This window comes from Pelodiscus sinensis, chromosome 2 (assembly GCF_049634645.1).
Source record: "Pelodiscus sinensis isolate JC-2024 chromosome 2, ASM4963464v1, whole genome shotgun sequence".
Taxonomy (NCBI): Eukaryota; Metazoa; Chordata; order Testudines; family Trionychidae; genus Pelodiscus; species Pelodiscus sinensis.
This window is the reverse complement of record NC_134712.1, coordinates 142,957,332-142,972,866: the sequence shown is the minus strand read 5'-3', so window position 1 is coordinate 142,972,866 and position 15,535 is coordinate 142,957,332. Positions and strand designations below refer to the sequence as shown.

Below are 15,535 nucleotides of genomic sequence, written 5' to 3'. Positions count from 1 at the left end.
TTTTGATCAGATCAATGAATGAAATATCCGGGTGAATTCTGTCTGCATACCAAAACTGCGTTAGAAGTTAGTCACAGAATCACAGACATGTAAGGTTGGAAGGACATTGAGAGATCATCAAATCCAGCCCCTTGCCCTGAAGCAGGACCTCGTAAACTTAGGCCAGTGGTTTTCAAATTCTGGGTCGCACAATGTCAGGCTCTGGGTCACTTTGCTGTAGGATGACTCGGTGACTAGTGGGAGTGCTAAGGTGGGCTTCCTGTCTGTCCTGGCACTGTGGATGACACTGCATCCCAGAAGCGGCCAGCAGGAGGTCTGGCTCCTATGCACTGTTCCCACCCCGAGCACTGGCTCCACTCTCCCATTGGCCAATTCCCAGCCAATGTGAGCAGGGGACGGGGACGGGGGAGGGAGGAGGGGAGATCTGTTCCTGCAGGCGAGAGCAGTGTGCAGAGCTACTTGTGTGCCTCTGCCTAGGAGCCAGACCTGCTGCTGGCTGCTCCTGAGACACAGCATGGTCCACCCCGGTGCCAGGAGAGGCAGGAAGCCTGCTTTAGCAGCCCCACTGCACTGCTGACCAGGAGCTGCTGGAGATAAGTCCAACCATGAAGCACCAACGCTTTGCCCCAGCTGTGAACCCCCTCCCAACCTGGAGTCCCAACCTACAGCCCAGACCCCTCATTCCTGCCCCCTGCCCTGCAAGAGCCTGCACTCTCCTCAAAAGATAGAAGTATGTTGGGTCATGAGCATCAACTGGGTCGTGAGAAAAAAGAAGCTTGAAAACTACTGATTTGCACCACCCCGACATGTGTTTGTCCCATCTGTTCTTAAAAGCCTCCAGCAATGAGGACCACATAACCTCCTCCCTCGGTTGGAAGCCCATTCCAGAATTTTCAAGGAAGAATGGTGTTCTGGTGTTTTCTTCAGGTACAATGTGAGGTCCTAGACTATCCAGTGAGTCTGAAGTATCTTCTGGGCCAGTGGGAGACCTAGGAGGACGATCACCAACTCTCCCTTTTTCTCTTTTCTGTATCCTTTATATAAACGGTCTTGAAAAGTAGCATATTCTTCTTTATCCAGGAATTATTTGCATTGGCACAGAGAAGCTTTAATCTTTGTTAACTTCCTGCTTTCAGAAAGGATATCAAAGCTCATGCCTCAATCATGAGCCAAACTCAACCAGGAAATAAGAGGAGATTGTCTCGGTGATTACCATGACTCACTACACGGTTTCTTTGCACCTTCTACTAATTCAGTTGGTACTAGTCACTGTCACAGACAGGACCTGATCCCATATCGCTATATTAATGGAGTTTCTGTCCCTTCTTTTTTTTAAGACACATTCTAGTAAAGGTGTTGAAATGAACTAAAGAGACATATACAATGAGGCTATGTCTACACTGGTGCGATCTTGCGCCAGAGCTATGCAAATGAGGCTAAGCGTGGAATATCGCCGAGCCCCATTGCATATCTAATGAGTCGCCATTTTTGCGGAAGAAGCTCTTGCGCAAGAAGGAGCTGCCTACACTGCCCCTTCTTGCGCAAGAAAAACCCTCTTGCACAATGCCGTTATTCCTGAAAATAATCAACGTAACAGCATTGCGCAAGAAGGTTTTTCTTGAGCAAGAAGGGGCAGTGTAGACAGCTCCTTCTTGCGCAAGAGCCTCTTCCGCAAAATGGCGGCTCATTAGATAGGCAAATGAAGCTCGGCGATATTCCACGCTTAGCCTCATTTGCATAGCTCTGGCGCAAGATCGTGCCAGAGCAGACATAGCCTGAGAGTATGGAAATGTGTCTTCCAAGTATGCTTGCTGCCACAGAGAGGCTTTAGTGTGAAAGTTGGTCTGGCTTTGAGCATGTTATAAGTACTTACTTTACCTCTCCACAAAGAGGCATTCAGCAAAGATCTGAGAATGACACCTAAATCTGCATTGCATTAAGTGCATGATTCTACATCCTCATAAATAATGTTTGCAGGTGCATTTTAAGAAAGCCACTCAGGGGTTGAAGCTGATGTATGACACTAGGAATCCAAACTATTGGAGATAATTGGCTTCTGATAATCACTCAGAAAATGTTTGATGCAATGACATTTTGGGTCTTTGCACCATCTTTATCATTGTGGTAATTACAGCCAGAGGCACATCTGTTTTGACCTTGGGGTGTGCAATTCACTGTACTGGGATCACAAGCTCTTCTGGATTTCAAAGAGCTGGTAGCTATGAATCCTTTCCAGCAGCTGTTCATTCTGACTGGGCCTATTTCTTTGGACAGAGCCCTGACTGGCATGTTGTCTATGAATGGCTATATGTGCGTGATCTAAACTGAAGGGTGGAGCTTAGTCCTGGAAACTTCAGCAACAATGGACTGCATCCAGATTCCATGGGTGCAGGGCATTCGCCTATGAGTAATCAATTCTGAGACGAGCTGTGCAACAGAAAAGAGTGATATGCTACAGAGATGCTAATATTGCCAGAAGTGTTTTCTGGTGATGAGCAAAAACAGTAAAATTCCAAGTATCCTGTTCTGAATAACCCACAGAAGCTGATAATGTGACCTTCCGCTGCACCTTTAGCAAGAGGAGGACATACAGGGTAAAGCACAAGCAGCCAGTGCTTACCTCGAAAACTGCAGCAGTTCCAGCAATCAGAAAGAAGTAGAAGACAAGAAACACATTTGCCACCAAAATATGCTGGCCTGTATCTCTTCCTTCTCTCTGTGCCAAGAACCTTTCCCACTCTAGCATAGCCATCTCTTCTATTCTTGGTTGATCTCTGAGTGCGATCACTGAAGAGAACAGCCAGACCCACTCATCTATGAAACACTACTTTTTTGATGCACAGCAATTCTCCCACCTCTGAAATGCACAACCATCATCCTGTTGCACAGTACACTGCTTGGTGTGTGCTTTTCAACTGAGCCCTCTTAGCAGTGTTCCCAACTTACTGCTGTGTAGCGATGTAAACCCTTCTCACCATCTTCATAAGGGGTTTGCTGTTGATGCCCCCAATCTAGTCCTAAAGCCTTGAAGTCTGGGATAGCCTTGAAGGAACAGTCTGGCCTCTGCTCCATCAGTGGCTGCCGTACCTTTCTCTCCTCCCCCTCCAACTCCAAACATGGGTCAATATAGCTTCTCTCTTTCCTTCCATCCTCTCTCCTTACTTCACAGTCTACAAATGGCAAACTTCAAAGATGGCCATCGCCCCATGTCTCAAAACTTCACACTGAAATTCTGAATAAAAGTATATTTCTGCACGTTTTGCTCTAGGAGCAAATATAACTGCTAGAACATGAGAATGTAAACAAACTCTTGGAAATCCCTGTGCAAATACTGCCACTTTTACATAGTTCTATGTTAAACTTATCCTCCCTGTACAGAAAACAAAGAAGAAAGTGTAAGACAAAGACAGTTTTTACCCTCAGACAAAATTGCTGATTGGGTCACTTACCCTAAATGAGAATTCAAGGTTTTCTCCTCCCCATACTTCCATTCCTGTGTCATAAGAGCCAAGATAGTCAAAATATTTCTTGCTGACAGCAAACAATCCACCAGCCATGGTTGGAGATCTATGAAAGAGAAAATTAATTCTGGATTGGGTCGAGGGGGGAAATCTACACAAACATCTATTTTCTTAATTGCTTTCTAGTACAAAACAACAATACAGAACATATAAAATAAATATCTAAGTGATAGGTGCATCTTGCCATCAACAAAATAGAGGTTTAATTGTGTTCCTGTTGAAGTCAATGATAAAACTTTCAGACTTCAATGGATTAGGCCCCTAAAGTGGGTGTAATCCCTGAAAATATAGGCTCTTTTAAGGGGATCTTTTAACTGGTGTGGTTTTTTTTTCCATTTATTGACACTGCCTAACTAATGTAATTGAAGAACCCTCTCCCCACCCAAAGACATAAATACCCATTTTCGACAGATTCTGAGTCAAGAAATTTGCCAGGGAAATCAAAATCGGTCATTTCAAATGGGGAATGCTATCTATACAGACATGATTTTGTCTCTGAATTGTTTTCAGCTGTGGGAAGAGCTGGCCCTTTAAAGCGGCAAATACATATTTTGCGGTTAGGACAATATACTTCTTGTATATACATTTAATTGGGTTATGATTATGTCACCTAGGCTACTACTAACTTTTAGCTTAATGAATCAATTCAAGTTAAAATGAGGTTTAACACTGAAGCAACATGTTCTCTGCCCTGTAGCTGAACACTGTTCTGGTGGAGCAAGGTGAAACAGAAAAGATGAAAGAACCTTCCCCAGCAGTCAATCTAATGTTGAAAAATACTGCACGACTATTACTGTTCCTCCATCTTTAAAAAATAAGGGTCTCTTACAACATTAATGAATTTATCTCCTCTGAGGGTAAGACACTCTGATATTATGGTTGGAAGAGCCCTAAAAAGACTGTGAAGAAATGAACGATTTCTGTATTTTCTGAAGGCTTTGGATGATAGGTTATAAATAAAGGCAGGAGCCACTAATTAAATGACGAGGTTACAAATACTGGACAGCTGCCTTGTTCCTGGAACACACAATCCACTGCTAAATGATAGCAGCTCCAAGGTAAGGGCAGCAGCCATCCAGTTGTAGCAGCAATGGACCAGGAGTACAATTGCAAACCCTATCTCTTCCAAAAATACACCATGAATTCAAATTGAAGATCTGTTTATTCTGTGGAATGTTTGTTTAAAGTCTTATCTAAAAATTCCATATGACCAGACGTAGCTTTCCTTGAGGAAAGCATTCTCCAGGAGCTCAATATTTGGGAGCCTATATTATACACATACCATTCATCATTTATTTTTGCCAACACTCCCCAGCTTTGCTTAATAATCATCAAAACTTCAACCTCTAATGTTTTCTGTTGCCTGTGGCATTATTCCTCACCATGTTTGCTGCTCCTCCTAAGAACAGTCTTCTTCCATTTAAGCTTCTCATTTAGGATCCATTATTACAACCCTTATGCAGACCCATGTGAGTATATCCCATTAACTTAAATGAGACTGCTTGATGAAGTAAGGACTCATTCATTAAGTTGTACATGTACATTCAAAAGTTGTACATAGGCCCTGATTCTGCTACATTTAACATGATGAGTCATACTTACTCAGAGTAAACCCATTGTTGTTAAATAGAGCAGGCTTAAAAAAATGTATATAAAACCTACTAGCCAAAGACAAGACTATTTGTCAGGCCATAATACACAAGTGCCCTAAGCAGCATGCACCCTCCTGCTCTGTCTCCTCTGGTTCTGTCCCTTTGAAAGCACAAAGGCAACACGGCATTGTTTACATTCTCCATAAAAAAAAAGTAATAACCCCATTAAGTTATTATTGAAAGCTCCGATTTTGAACAAATTGAAGACACTCACCCAAGAAAAAGTCCTACTCACTCTGGAAGACTGGATTTTGTCAGGTCTCTTTATAGGACAACTAAGCTACCAATATAGAAAGGAGTAAGGTTATCTATTTCAGTACTATCAAATCTTATTGTTCCATTTTAACTACTGCCTCTTGCATGTTTGCCAAGCTTCATATTTGTATGCTTAAACCATTTGTATGCTTGCTATTCTTTCCAGGTCTCCTTTCCTTATCTTTTTCAAGTATTCTTCTGTTATTCTACTAGATTTATCAGTAAACCTCTTTTATATAGCAAGAAGGCTTCCTGAGTAAACACACTCATGACAATTTACATAGCAAAATTAATTAAGATTTATTTTCTAAAATCAAAATTTTGTCAAAAAGCACGGTGACCTGGGGGGGGAAAAAAAAAAAAAGGAGAGAGAGAAAGAGAGAAAGAGAGAAAGAGAGAAAGAGAGAAAGAGAAAGAAAGAGCAATATTTTAAAACCTCTGAATGCCCAGTGCTCGGTTACACAAATTCTTTTATCTTCAGCCAAAGTTAAAACCGTTTATAAAATTTTGACATTTAAAATGAAGATACAGCCAAATAATTTATTCACCTGATTACATCAGTTCTGGACCTTCTTCGTTTTTGCTCTTTCTCTGGGATAACATGCCAAGTGAAGACCAGTCTCCAGTCAAAGCCTCCAATCTGTGGTTCCCCAGAATTTCCCAAGTACTCAAATGTATTCCATTCAATCACATCGATCACAGGGCACACAACTGCCGACTCCTCTTCACCAATTCTAAATTATTTTAGAAAGAAAAAAGGTTATTTTTGCGGATACTAGCAGAAATGAGAAACGGCAAGGTTCAAGAAAGTGTCATTAGTCCAAAAGTAACTTTTCACTCCCGTTTTACATATATTGGGACACAAGTAACAGTTACTTACCGTAGGTGTGGGTCTTTCAGATATTGTAGTCAGCGTGGATCCTCTATAGCTACACATATGCCTCATGCACACAAGATGAGAGTCTTTTCACTAACAGTATCCATTGGGGCTGAACTTTGCTCTGTCTCTCCTTGTGCCTCTATATGTAGCTAGGGATCTACCAAAATCATGGTCAATTATAGTGATTTGAAAATTGGTAAATGTCACAGCTTTGTAAGGGTCTCAACCCAAAAGGAGACTTGTGGAGGGGGGGGGGGAGAGAGTCTTATGATCTTATTGTAGGAGGGTCTTCGGATTGCCACCTTTACTTCTGTGCTGCTGCCTGAGCTGCATTCTGATGGCAGCAAACATGGAGCTTCTGGAATGTGCAGGAGGTTTCCAGAGGTGGAGGTGCATCTGAGTTCCCCAAAGGCATGGCTGTGTAGGAGATGGACAAGTCCTGCCCCTCTCTCCTTCAGCCCATCCAGAGCTCAGAGCTCCTCGCAACAGGGAGAGATTGGATTTCAAGGGAAGGGTTGAGTTTTTCATGGCTGTGAAATTGGTAGGGCTCTATCTATATTACAAAATACCCTCCTTCATTTCCCTCACAAACCAAAGTCCATGTTGCCAACTATTCCTGAAATCAGGGATGGAGGGCGTGCTGTATGACCCACACACACCACAAAGAAAAATAATTATCGGGTAACTGTTGTTTCCTTGAATGTGTGTCAAGGTGGATCAACCCTCTGTTAGCCTCCCTGAACACTGGAAGTGAGGTTTTCTAGCTGTATCTGTCAACAAGTGACTGAAGCGCTGCTCTCCTAAATTTGGCATCCAACCTGGCTGCCATGTCAAGCACATAATGTTTAACGAAAGTGAGTTGCTTTGCTTAGCTGCCATGTAGGTCTCAGAGACTGGCACATGGGGCTGGCATTAGAGGGGTAGCAAGCCGGGCAATTGCCTGGGGCCCCACACTAGTGATGTTAACAGGTAACCGGGTAATGGTTAACTGGTACCCGGGGAGCAGCTTCCCGTGTCTACGGGACACTGTGGGTGAAGGACTGCTCCAGTCCCATCAATCCCCCCACAGGGATGCCACTTCTGGCCCTGCATAGGCTGGGAGCTGGCAGCCTCGCACAGGACCAGAAGCAGCTGGACAGGAGTGGCCCCTGCCCATGGTGGAGGGCCACTCCATCCCAGCTGCAAAGGCTCCTCCACCTACCTCTGTTTAATCAGTTAAACTTAACATATAACTGATTAACTAATTAAATTGGATTTTATATCCCTACCCTAAATCATAGGGGGCCCCATGCAGTGAAGCTCAGGATTCAGCTTCAGAAACATTGCAGAAATCCTATGTGTGAGCAGGTAAGGGAGGCAAGGAGGGAGCCCACTCCTTAATTTCTCCCCTGGATCCCATTAAGTCTAACGTTGTCCTTGCTGGCACACTCCTGAAGGAGGGTGATGACTCTCCCAGTGCCCTGGTGGAGAGTGCCTTGACATTCAGTGAGAGAGACTGACCATTACACCAGATTTTTATTCTCGGTGATGAATTACTTTGTTTTTTTGATATGTCCCATTTCCTCAGGCCAAGGTCAATGGGGAGGGGTGCATCATTGGACCTGGTACTGGTAACTGAAAGAGCTGCTGAATTGTAGGTTGCTGCTTTTCCTCAGGCCTTGACATCGTGCATGGTTTGGTGGACTCTTCTCCACAGGCTTAGCAGTGTTTGTCCTCATCGGACTCCTTCTTGAGGTTCTGCCTCCATATTTGGAGTGGCCCTCTCAGTGCCTGACTTGCTGATGCCTGCTTCAGGGCCCAGACTGAAGTTGGGGCTGGATCTTTGCTCAGCACCATCTTCTCCATGCCAAGCTTAGGTGCCCCCTGTTTGCTCAGTGTGATGCTGCATCAGGCTGGCTCATCCACTAGTAGGATTCCAGAGCTCTTTTTATCAGGGTCTAAGGAGACCTTCATGGACTGTTCCAGTAGATGGTGATTAACCCTTGCATTTCATCACTTACACAGTCTAGCAGAAGCATACCAAGCTTATGCCTGGAATGTGCAATTCTACCCCAGGCAAAAGAGACACCTACTGTACCCATCCTTCAGAGGAATTGATCCATTGCTAGATGAATGGGGTTTAAAGCCTGCAGGTTTTGAGTCAGCCATGTTAAGGAGCCCGGGAGGTAGATGGTTGGTAGAGTCTGAATAATAGCCTTCAGTCCTGATGTGTTGCACCCGTTCAGGTTGGTCCAATGCAATATATCGGAAAGGGCTCCAAAAACTTTAGAAGGTTTTGAAGTTAAGCCTGAGCTAAGAACTAGCAGGCAGAACAAAAGCAGGGATGAAGCAGCTCAGCCTTTTATGTGCTCACATGGGAGTATGAGGAAGCACAGGAAGTACTGCTCTGAGGGACACTCTATTCACAACAGCTCTGTTCTCAGGTACACGATGGGGTGCATGTTCACGTATGGCGGGATCCACACAACTCAAAGAAACAAACATTTTTGCATCCAATCACAGAAATGTTCTGGGGTATATAAAAATAAAAAAGTAACTAACTGCGACACAGGTGTAATTACATAAGAAAGCAGATAAGCAACACACACACGCAAATCTACTTTTTCTATAAATGAAAACTGAACCAAATCACTCAAAGCTTATTCAGTATACAAGTAAAAAACAGGTAGATTATGTTTCATCTTCAACAGAAGGAATCTAGATTCCGACAGCACCAAATAAGGCTGATTTTTTTATAGTTATATGGACATAGATTCACTACATTTTCAGTCAAGAAAATTAGACTTTTCATCCAAAGTTCTTTCTAAGACTGCCCTCTTCTGGCTTACTTAAACTACTCATAGATTGCCTCTTCATATGTAAGGTTGTTTCTTCAATTGCTTGATGTTAAAATCTTGATTCTTTTAATTACCTGTCACTGCTGTTTTTTCCATGTCATCTGGTACAACTAATCTAATATGTCTTGAATTTACCATACATGGTCCTATCCCAGAAGTGAACTTTAGGGGAAACAAATCAGACAAGTATAACAGGCCAATTTTAAAAAATCATTTACTTTGGGGGAAGCTGTCAAACATGTCTAAGGAATTTAGGAGTATGTTTCCACCGAAAGTCAATACGATGCATGCTCTTAAGCCCCTTAGGACAGGGCAGTTTTGGAAATCTCACTTACGTTTTTTGCAAAATTGTTCTTTTAGGCCCCTTCTTCAAAGTTCACTATAGCCAATGGGAATCTCTATTGATTTCAAATGGTGTGGATTATGTCCTTTGGAAAGGACCGAGTTTAGTCTCCTATCTGCAATACAATCTTCATAAAGTCTGTTGTAAGCACTGTAAATATTTGCAAGTGTAGCTCTGTCATCAGAATGGGTCAAGATGTGGCTTTGAGCAGCAGAAAGAAGAAAAAAGTATGGCATTTAGCCTGAGGGAAGCTAAACTCCGCCGTGTGAACATCTATGGCTCTATTCAAACTCTGAAAAATATACACATGTATTTAGATATGCAGTACATGTGTGCAGCTACAACAGTATTACAAATGTTTTAATGCAATGTATATGGAGTGCGCCATGGTTTGTTCTGTTAAATGAAGACTTGGATTCTGCATTATTTTGTGATGGAGGTGGCATGTGTGTTAAATGGCAATTGTAAATCAAAATATCCCAGAGTACATACAGGATTCAAATGATAGTCTGCATATACACAACCTTAATTCTTCCCCTTTCAGAATTTTCTGCATAGTGCCTCAACCCAGCTTTTTTATTCCATACATACATGGAAAAGACAGTGTTTGAAAACTAAGACCCTTTTTTCTCAAGTTTATAATAATAAAAACCAAACACTTGGTATAACTTTACCTTTCCAATAGTGGTTCAAGCCATCCTTCATGGCACTCACAGTGGCAATCAAGAAATGTCAAAACATCTCCTTTCGCCAGGGAAGCTCCCAGCAGCCGAGCTCGAACTAGACCTTCTCTTTTATTTGCACGAATAAGACGTACCTTGCGTAAACCAGCCACATAACTTTCCAAGGGTTTCTTTAAATGTTCTGTTACAAAGAAGTTGAACAGATCACTGCAAAATTATTGCACAGAGTAGGTTATAAAAACAGTATTTAAAGCACTGTTGTAATAAACTGGTAAAAAAATAACAGTACTGTGCAATCTGGCTGCTAGCTGGATGTCGCCTATACCTGGATAGGGCATGGGAATAGGCACTGTAAAACTAGGGTGGACAAAAATCATGCTTTCTACTTGAAAATAGATTTTATATAAAACCACTTTTTAAAATTGAAAATCAGATTTTTTTACAGTCTTTAATTAATGATGTGGAGGCTTTATACAAGTTTCTTTATGTGAATATCTTCATTGTTACAGATGGGGACTTTCTAATCCAGCAACATCTGTGGCCTGGAAGGACCACAGATGTTGCTGGATCAGAAAGGGAGCGGGAGCAAGGAGTTCAGCCAGGTTTGGCAGCTAGGACGGGGTGGTGTGTTTAATATAGGTTGTGGACAATAGCTCACTATACTTCATGTGTTGAATAGTGATGTTAAATTTAGTTTAATCAACCAATCGACTAGTCATTGGAATTTCCATCAACTATTCGATTAGTCAATAAGTAGGGGAGTTGCAGTGGAGTTAGCTTCCAGCCCCGGGAGCGAACCCCAGATTGCGGCTCTGTCTTTTAAATGTATTAAGAGCTGGCTCCCCCTAGCACCGGCTCCTGCTCCCCCACTCTGATAGGCAGCAAGGAGGGGGAAAGCAACAAGCTCTTACATCCCTAGCATTGAAACATAAAATATGTATTTCAAAATATAGACATTTTAAGAAGTTTCTTAAAAGATGCTGTCACGGCTCAATTCCCCAACCTGGCACTTCAAGTGTAGATATTCTGGCTAGCAGAATAAACTCTGGAAGAACCTGTCTCTAACTCCCAGAGACAAACGTCCAGTTTCAGTTTCCCTGAGACCCAAAAGAACAACGATCAGTTTGCTGCCACCAACAAGTGTAAATAAAAAATATAAAATAAGCCCTTTTCCAGGCAAGAGGTCACTTGAACCCCCCCTCCCTGAGGCAAAACTCTCTCCCCTGCCCCAAGCTCCATTTTGCTTGGAGTTGGGAAAACAAACAGAGGGAATCCACAGAGAACAATTGGGCTCTGCCTCTCCTGGGTAATTTAGGCACACTGATTTAAGGACACCCCCCAAAAAAATCAACCAATACTGGTTAATTAGAACAAAAAGAAAACACTTTTATTATCAAATCAAGACTACTGCAAGTATAGTAAATGACTGGGTGTTAAAAGCCATAGAATGAAATAGACTCAGGGGAATTCCCTGGGTGGTAATCCTTAGTTACAAATAAGAAAAACAATTAACCTGCTCAGACATGATTTCCAAACCCTCACACGAGGAAAACAATAAAACTTGATGGACTATCTAAACTTTTTCCTACTTACACAGTTCCAGGAATCCATTCCTAGGAGAGGCTACCTGGGGAAAAACTGTTCTGATCTCAAAACAAAGGAACAGTGAAGAAAAAAGAAACCCTCTCTCAGTTTGAAATTCCTATTTATTTTTCATTGGCTGAATGCCGGAAGCCCCCTCCCTCAGGTGTATCTCAAGAGTTGCTTAACCTTTTCCTCACTTTCCAGGTAAGTCAGACTCTCCTTAGCAGCTCCTATTCATGACAGATGCTTTAAGATACACAGACTGTAATAGATATCTTTTTATCAAGTATATCACAATTTAAAAAAACTGAGTAACACTTCTGAATCTGGGTGAACTAGTATAATTGAAAAATATTCAGAAATAAGATGTGGCATAAAAGGAGCAGAACTTTGAAGATCCTGAAAGCACCAATGGCTTAAATTTATTACTAATTTCTGGATAAAATATTACCTCCGTTTTACAATCCTTCACTGTAGGCCATAGTAATTAATAGTGCAGGGAAATCAAGTAGAAATTTAAACAAGAAAAAAGTAAGAATTTCATACAAGTTATGTTAGTACCAGAAAGTTCTTGATAGTTTTTTTAGAATTTTCCATACTTCCCCATTCACGTGACCTTTGGACAGCAATACAGCCACCAGCTTTCTTCCTTGTATGCTACAAATATAACCCTTACTTTTAATAAACTATTCCACATGGATATGAAAAACAGGTCTAAGTCTTCCACATAGATTCCATGTGATACTTTAGAATGAAAGAACTGTAAACATGCATTATATACATGTCAGTAGTTATAAAAAAAAAAAGAGAGAGAGATCCCAGGCCAATAGGGATATAACAGTATTTATTGATATAACAATATTTGTAAATAGCTATAATATAATTATATCAGATTATGAGTGGTAAACAAAACTACACCAATTATTTTTACAACATATCTTTCTAGCTGCTGTCTATCTTATATGGGCCCCCACTATTGTAGCATGTGAGTGCCTCACACTATTCAATGTCTTTCTACTCACAACATTTTAATGAGATACAATACATGTGGGGAATTAAAAGGACTTGCCCATGGCCATCTAGGAAGCCTACAGTGTATCAGGGAATTGAATCTAGATCTCTGAAGTCTCAAGTTAGCGCTATACCCATATGACTGTTCCTCCTCTCAACTTGCTGAACAAGACATTGAATCTGACATTTCTACCAGCCCGGTAAATAAAAAGTAATTTAAAGTTATAGTCTGGCTGGATATAATAATTACAAAACATTAATGAGCCAACACCATAGGAGTACACTTTCTACTCCTGCAGACTTTCACCTCACCCACCTTGTCTGTCTGACAAGAATATAGTTATTTATGCAATAAAATACCTACCTTTGTCACTATAATCATCCACAAGGATAACTTCTTCCAGCAGAATATCTGGGGATGTCTCAAGAACACTATGAACTGTTCGCAGAAGTGTTGACCAAGCCTCATTATAAAAAGCTATTACAACCGAAGTTTTTGGCAGGTTATTATAATCATATTTTTTCTCCTTGCACCTGTAAATAAGGGGACCCAAATTAGTAAAATAGTACGCATTTATCTGTCAATTTTCAGAAAACAGTTTTCAAATGAAGACTGCATAGAGTGCCTCCTATTTTTTAGCAAGAACACTTCAAAGTTTTAAAGGAACAATCAGGGAAATTATGTAATATGCTTAGTGAGGTACCTATATTGCACTGCAATCAGAGGGTAAGATCAAGGAACCTGGGAACAGAATTTATATTTTTCAGCATTTTTACTTGCAATATGGAAATAGAGGGCAGAATATACAATGCCTTTGCCTGGCAACAATTCCATGTCATATTGATTGAGCAAATTCATCCACAAAAACGTTTTACTACAAAAATGCCTCAAGAAGCTTCCAAATCTACCAGATAACTAGACTGCAAATTTAAGAGCCTCCTGGCCCTTTAGAATGGAAAAATATATTTTAAGTAAAAATATTGCTGTTTGCATCTTCTACTATTTAACCATCAAAGCATAAAGAGAAAATACAGCATGCATAAAATCAGAGGGTTAGAAGGGATCACAAGCGTCATGTAGTCTAGCTCCCATAGGACTTCCTTAATTTAAAAACTGACAGTTTTATCTCAACGTTTTCCATTTCCTGACTTGTGTATTTAACTACACTACTTAACATCACATATCCTGCTTTTTATGTATTTAACTCTTTGTGCCTTTGAATAAGTTTTTAGATTCAACACCTTGTCGTAGTATTTAATCATCTACATACCCTATGAAGCATTTCACTTATCCCTGAGGTGTTCAACACAAAAAATTTATTAGAGAGAGAAGGTAGGTGAGGTCATATATTTTATTGGAACAACTCCTGTTGGTGAGAATAACAAGCTCTTGAGTTTACAGCGTTCTTCCTCAGGTCTGGGAAAACTTACTCAAGATTGTCACAGTTAAATACAAGATGAAACAGATTATTCAGCACAAGGAGTTAACATATATTTCAAAGGACGCATAAATAATTAACACGTATGTGAAGGTAAAGTGGCCCTGTGGTGAAATAAGCAGATAACATCATTTTCTGCACATTCCAATCATTCAGTTTGGAGATGTTAAAATGTGTCTATTTAGGTAAATGTGTAACTATTGAAATTTTCAGCTGTTACACATTTATACATGCCTCCCGCCCCCGCTGTCTCAGATATAGAGGCAGCAGTGTGGGCGGGGGAGGGCAAGTGGGAGCTGGTATGCACAAGGAGCTGGCTTTTAGGCTAGCTCCTCACGTGTACTACCTCCTGCGGAGTCGCCTGCCCTCACCGCAGTGCTGCTGCCTGTGTATCAGAGGCAGCAGGGGGAGGGCAGGTGGGACCCCGTGCTCACAGGAAACCAGCTCTTAAGCCAGCTCACAGGGAGCTGCCTGCTCCCACCCATGTGGCTGCCACTAATAGAGAAAAGCCACCTCCCCGGAGCACTGGCTCTCACCTGCTCCTCCCCCTCAGCGCTACTGCCTCTGTATCAGTTACAGAGACAGCAGCAGGGGAGGCAGAGGGGCTGCATGTAACCCTGATGGCTAACCAATGAGCCCAGGCTTATCAGTTAGCTGTGTACACATTTACACTTTCACATTCCTAATTCAGTTAGCTAAAATCTTCTCTCAGTAGTTGTTAACTCTTTAGACCTAACTCGAGTTGCCTGGCCTGCAAGGTTTTAAAATTGTAGGTCAAGAGTCCTAGAGAAATCCCAGGAAGAGATGGAAGCTATCACAGAATGCTTAGGGAAGCAAGAAGTGCATTGGCAAGATGACAGGAGAGCTAATGAAAACAGATTATGGGCTTCTGAATTGGAAGTAGCTGCTCCTCCTGCTTCCAGTTAGCTGAGGAAGAGCTTCTGTAAGCACATGTAAGGAGACAGGGAGCAAGGCACAGAGTATCCAGAGACATCCATGCCTAGGGAAGGACTAAGTCTTGAAACTACAGATATGTGAGTAGAACAGGGGCTGTTTTTGTCAGACACCATCAGGTTTATTCTTTATTTCTGGCATTGTTGGACTTTTCTGCCCAGAGTACATCTGACTTCCCCGTTAAACTGTAACTTCCCTAACTGAATCCCAGGGAAGCAATTCTCTGTAGTTTTAATCCCTTTTTCAACTGCTCTGTAACATCTAGCAAAAAAGCAGTGTTTTACCAGAAGGGATTTTTATTAGAAAAAAACCCACATTTAAGAAAGTGATCTGATTCCTATGTCCTAGAAGGAGGTTCTGCACAGTCAACATACAA

The 15,535-nt window shown here is 41.6% G+C and overlaps 1 protein-coding gene across 1 annotated transcript in view; it reads right to left on the bottom strand.

The window, feature by feature from the left end:
- GALNT12 (polypeptide N-acetylgalactosaminyltransferase 12) overlaps positions 1 to 15,535 on the bottom strand; it is a 73,300-nt gene that overhangs the window by 43,848 nt on the left and 13,917 nt on the right. Inside the window, exons 2-5 of the mRNA XM_006137085.2 lie at positions 13,131 to 13,300; positions 10,163 to 10,352; positions 5,977 to 6,162; positions 3,450 to 3,567 (exon numbers count right to left, since the gene is read on the bottom strand). Coding sequence (XP_006137147.2) covers positions 3,450 to 3,567; positions 5,977 to 6,162; positions 10,163 to 10,352; positions 13,131 to 13,300 — 664 coding nt within the window. The remainder of the gene's footprint in view (positions 1 to 3,449; positions 3,568 to 5,976; positions 6,163 to 10,162; positions 10,353 to 13,130; positions 13,301 to 15,535) is intronic.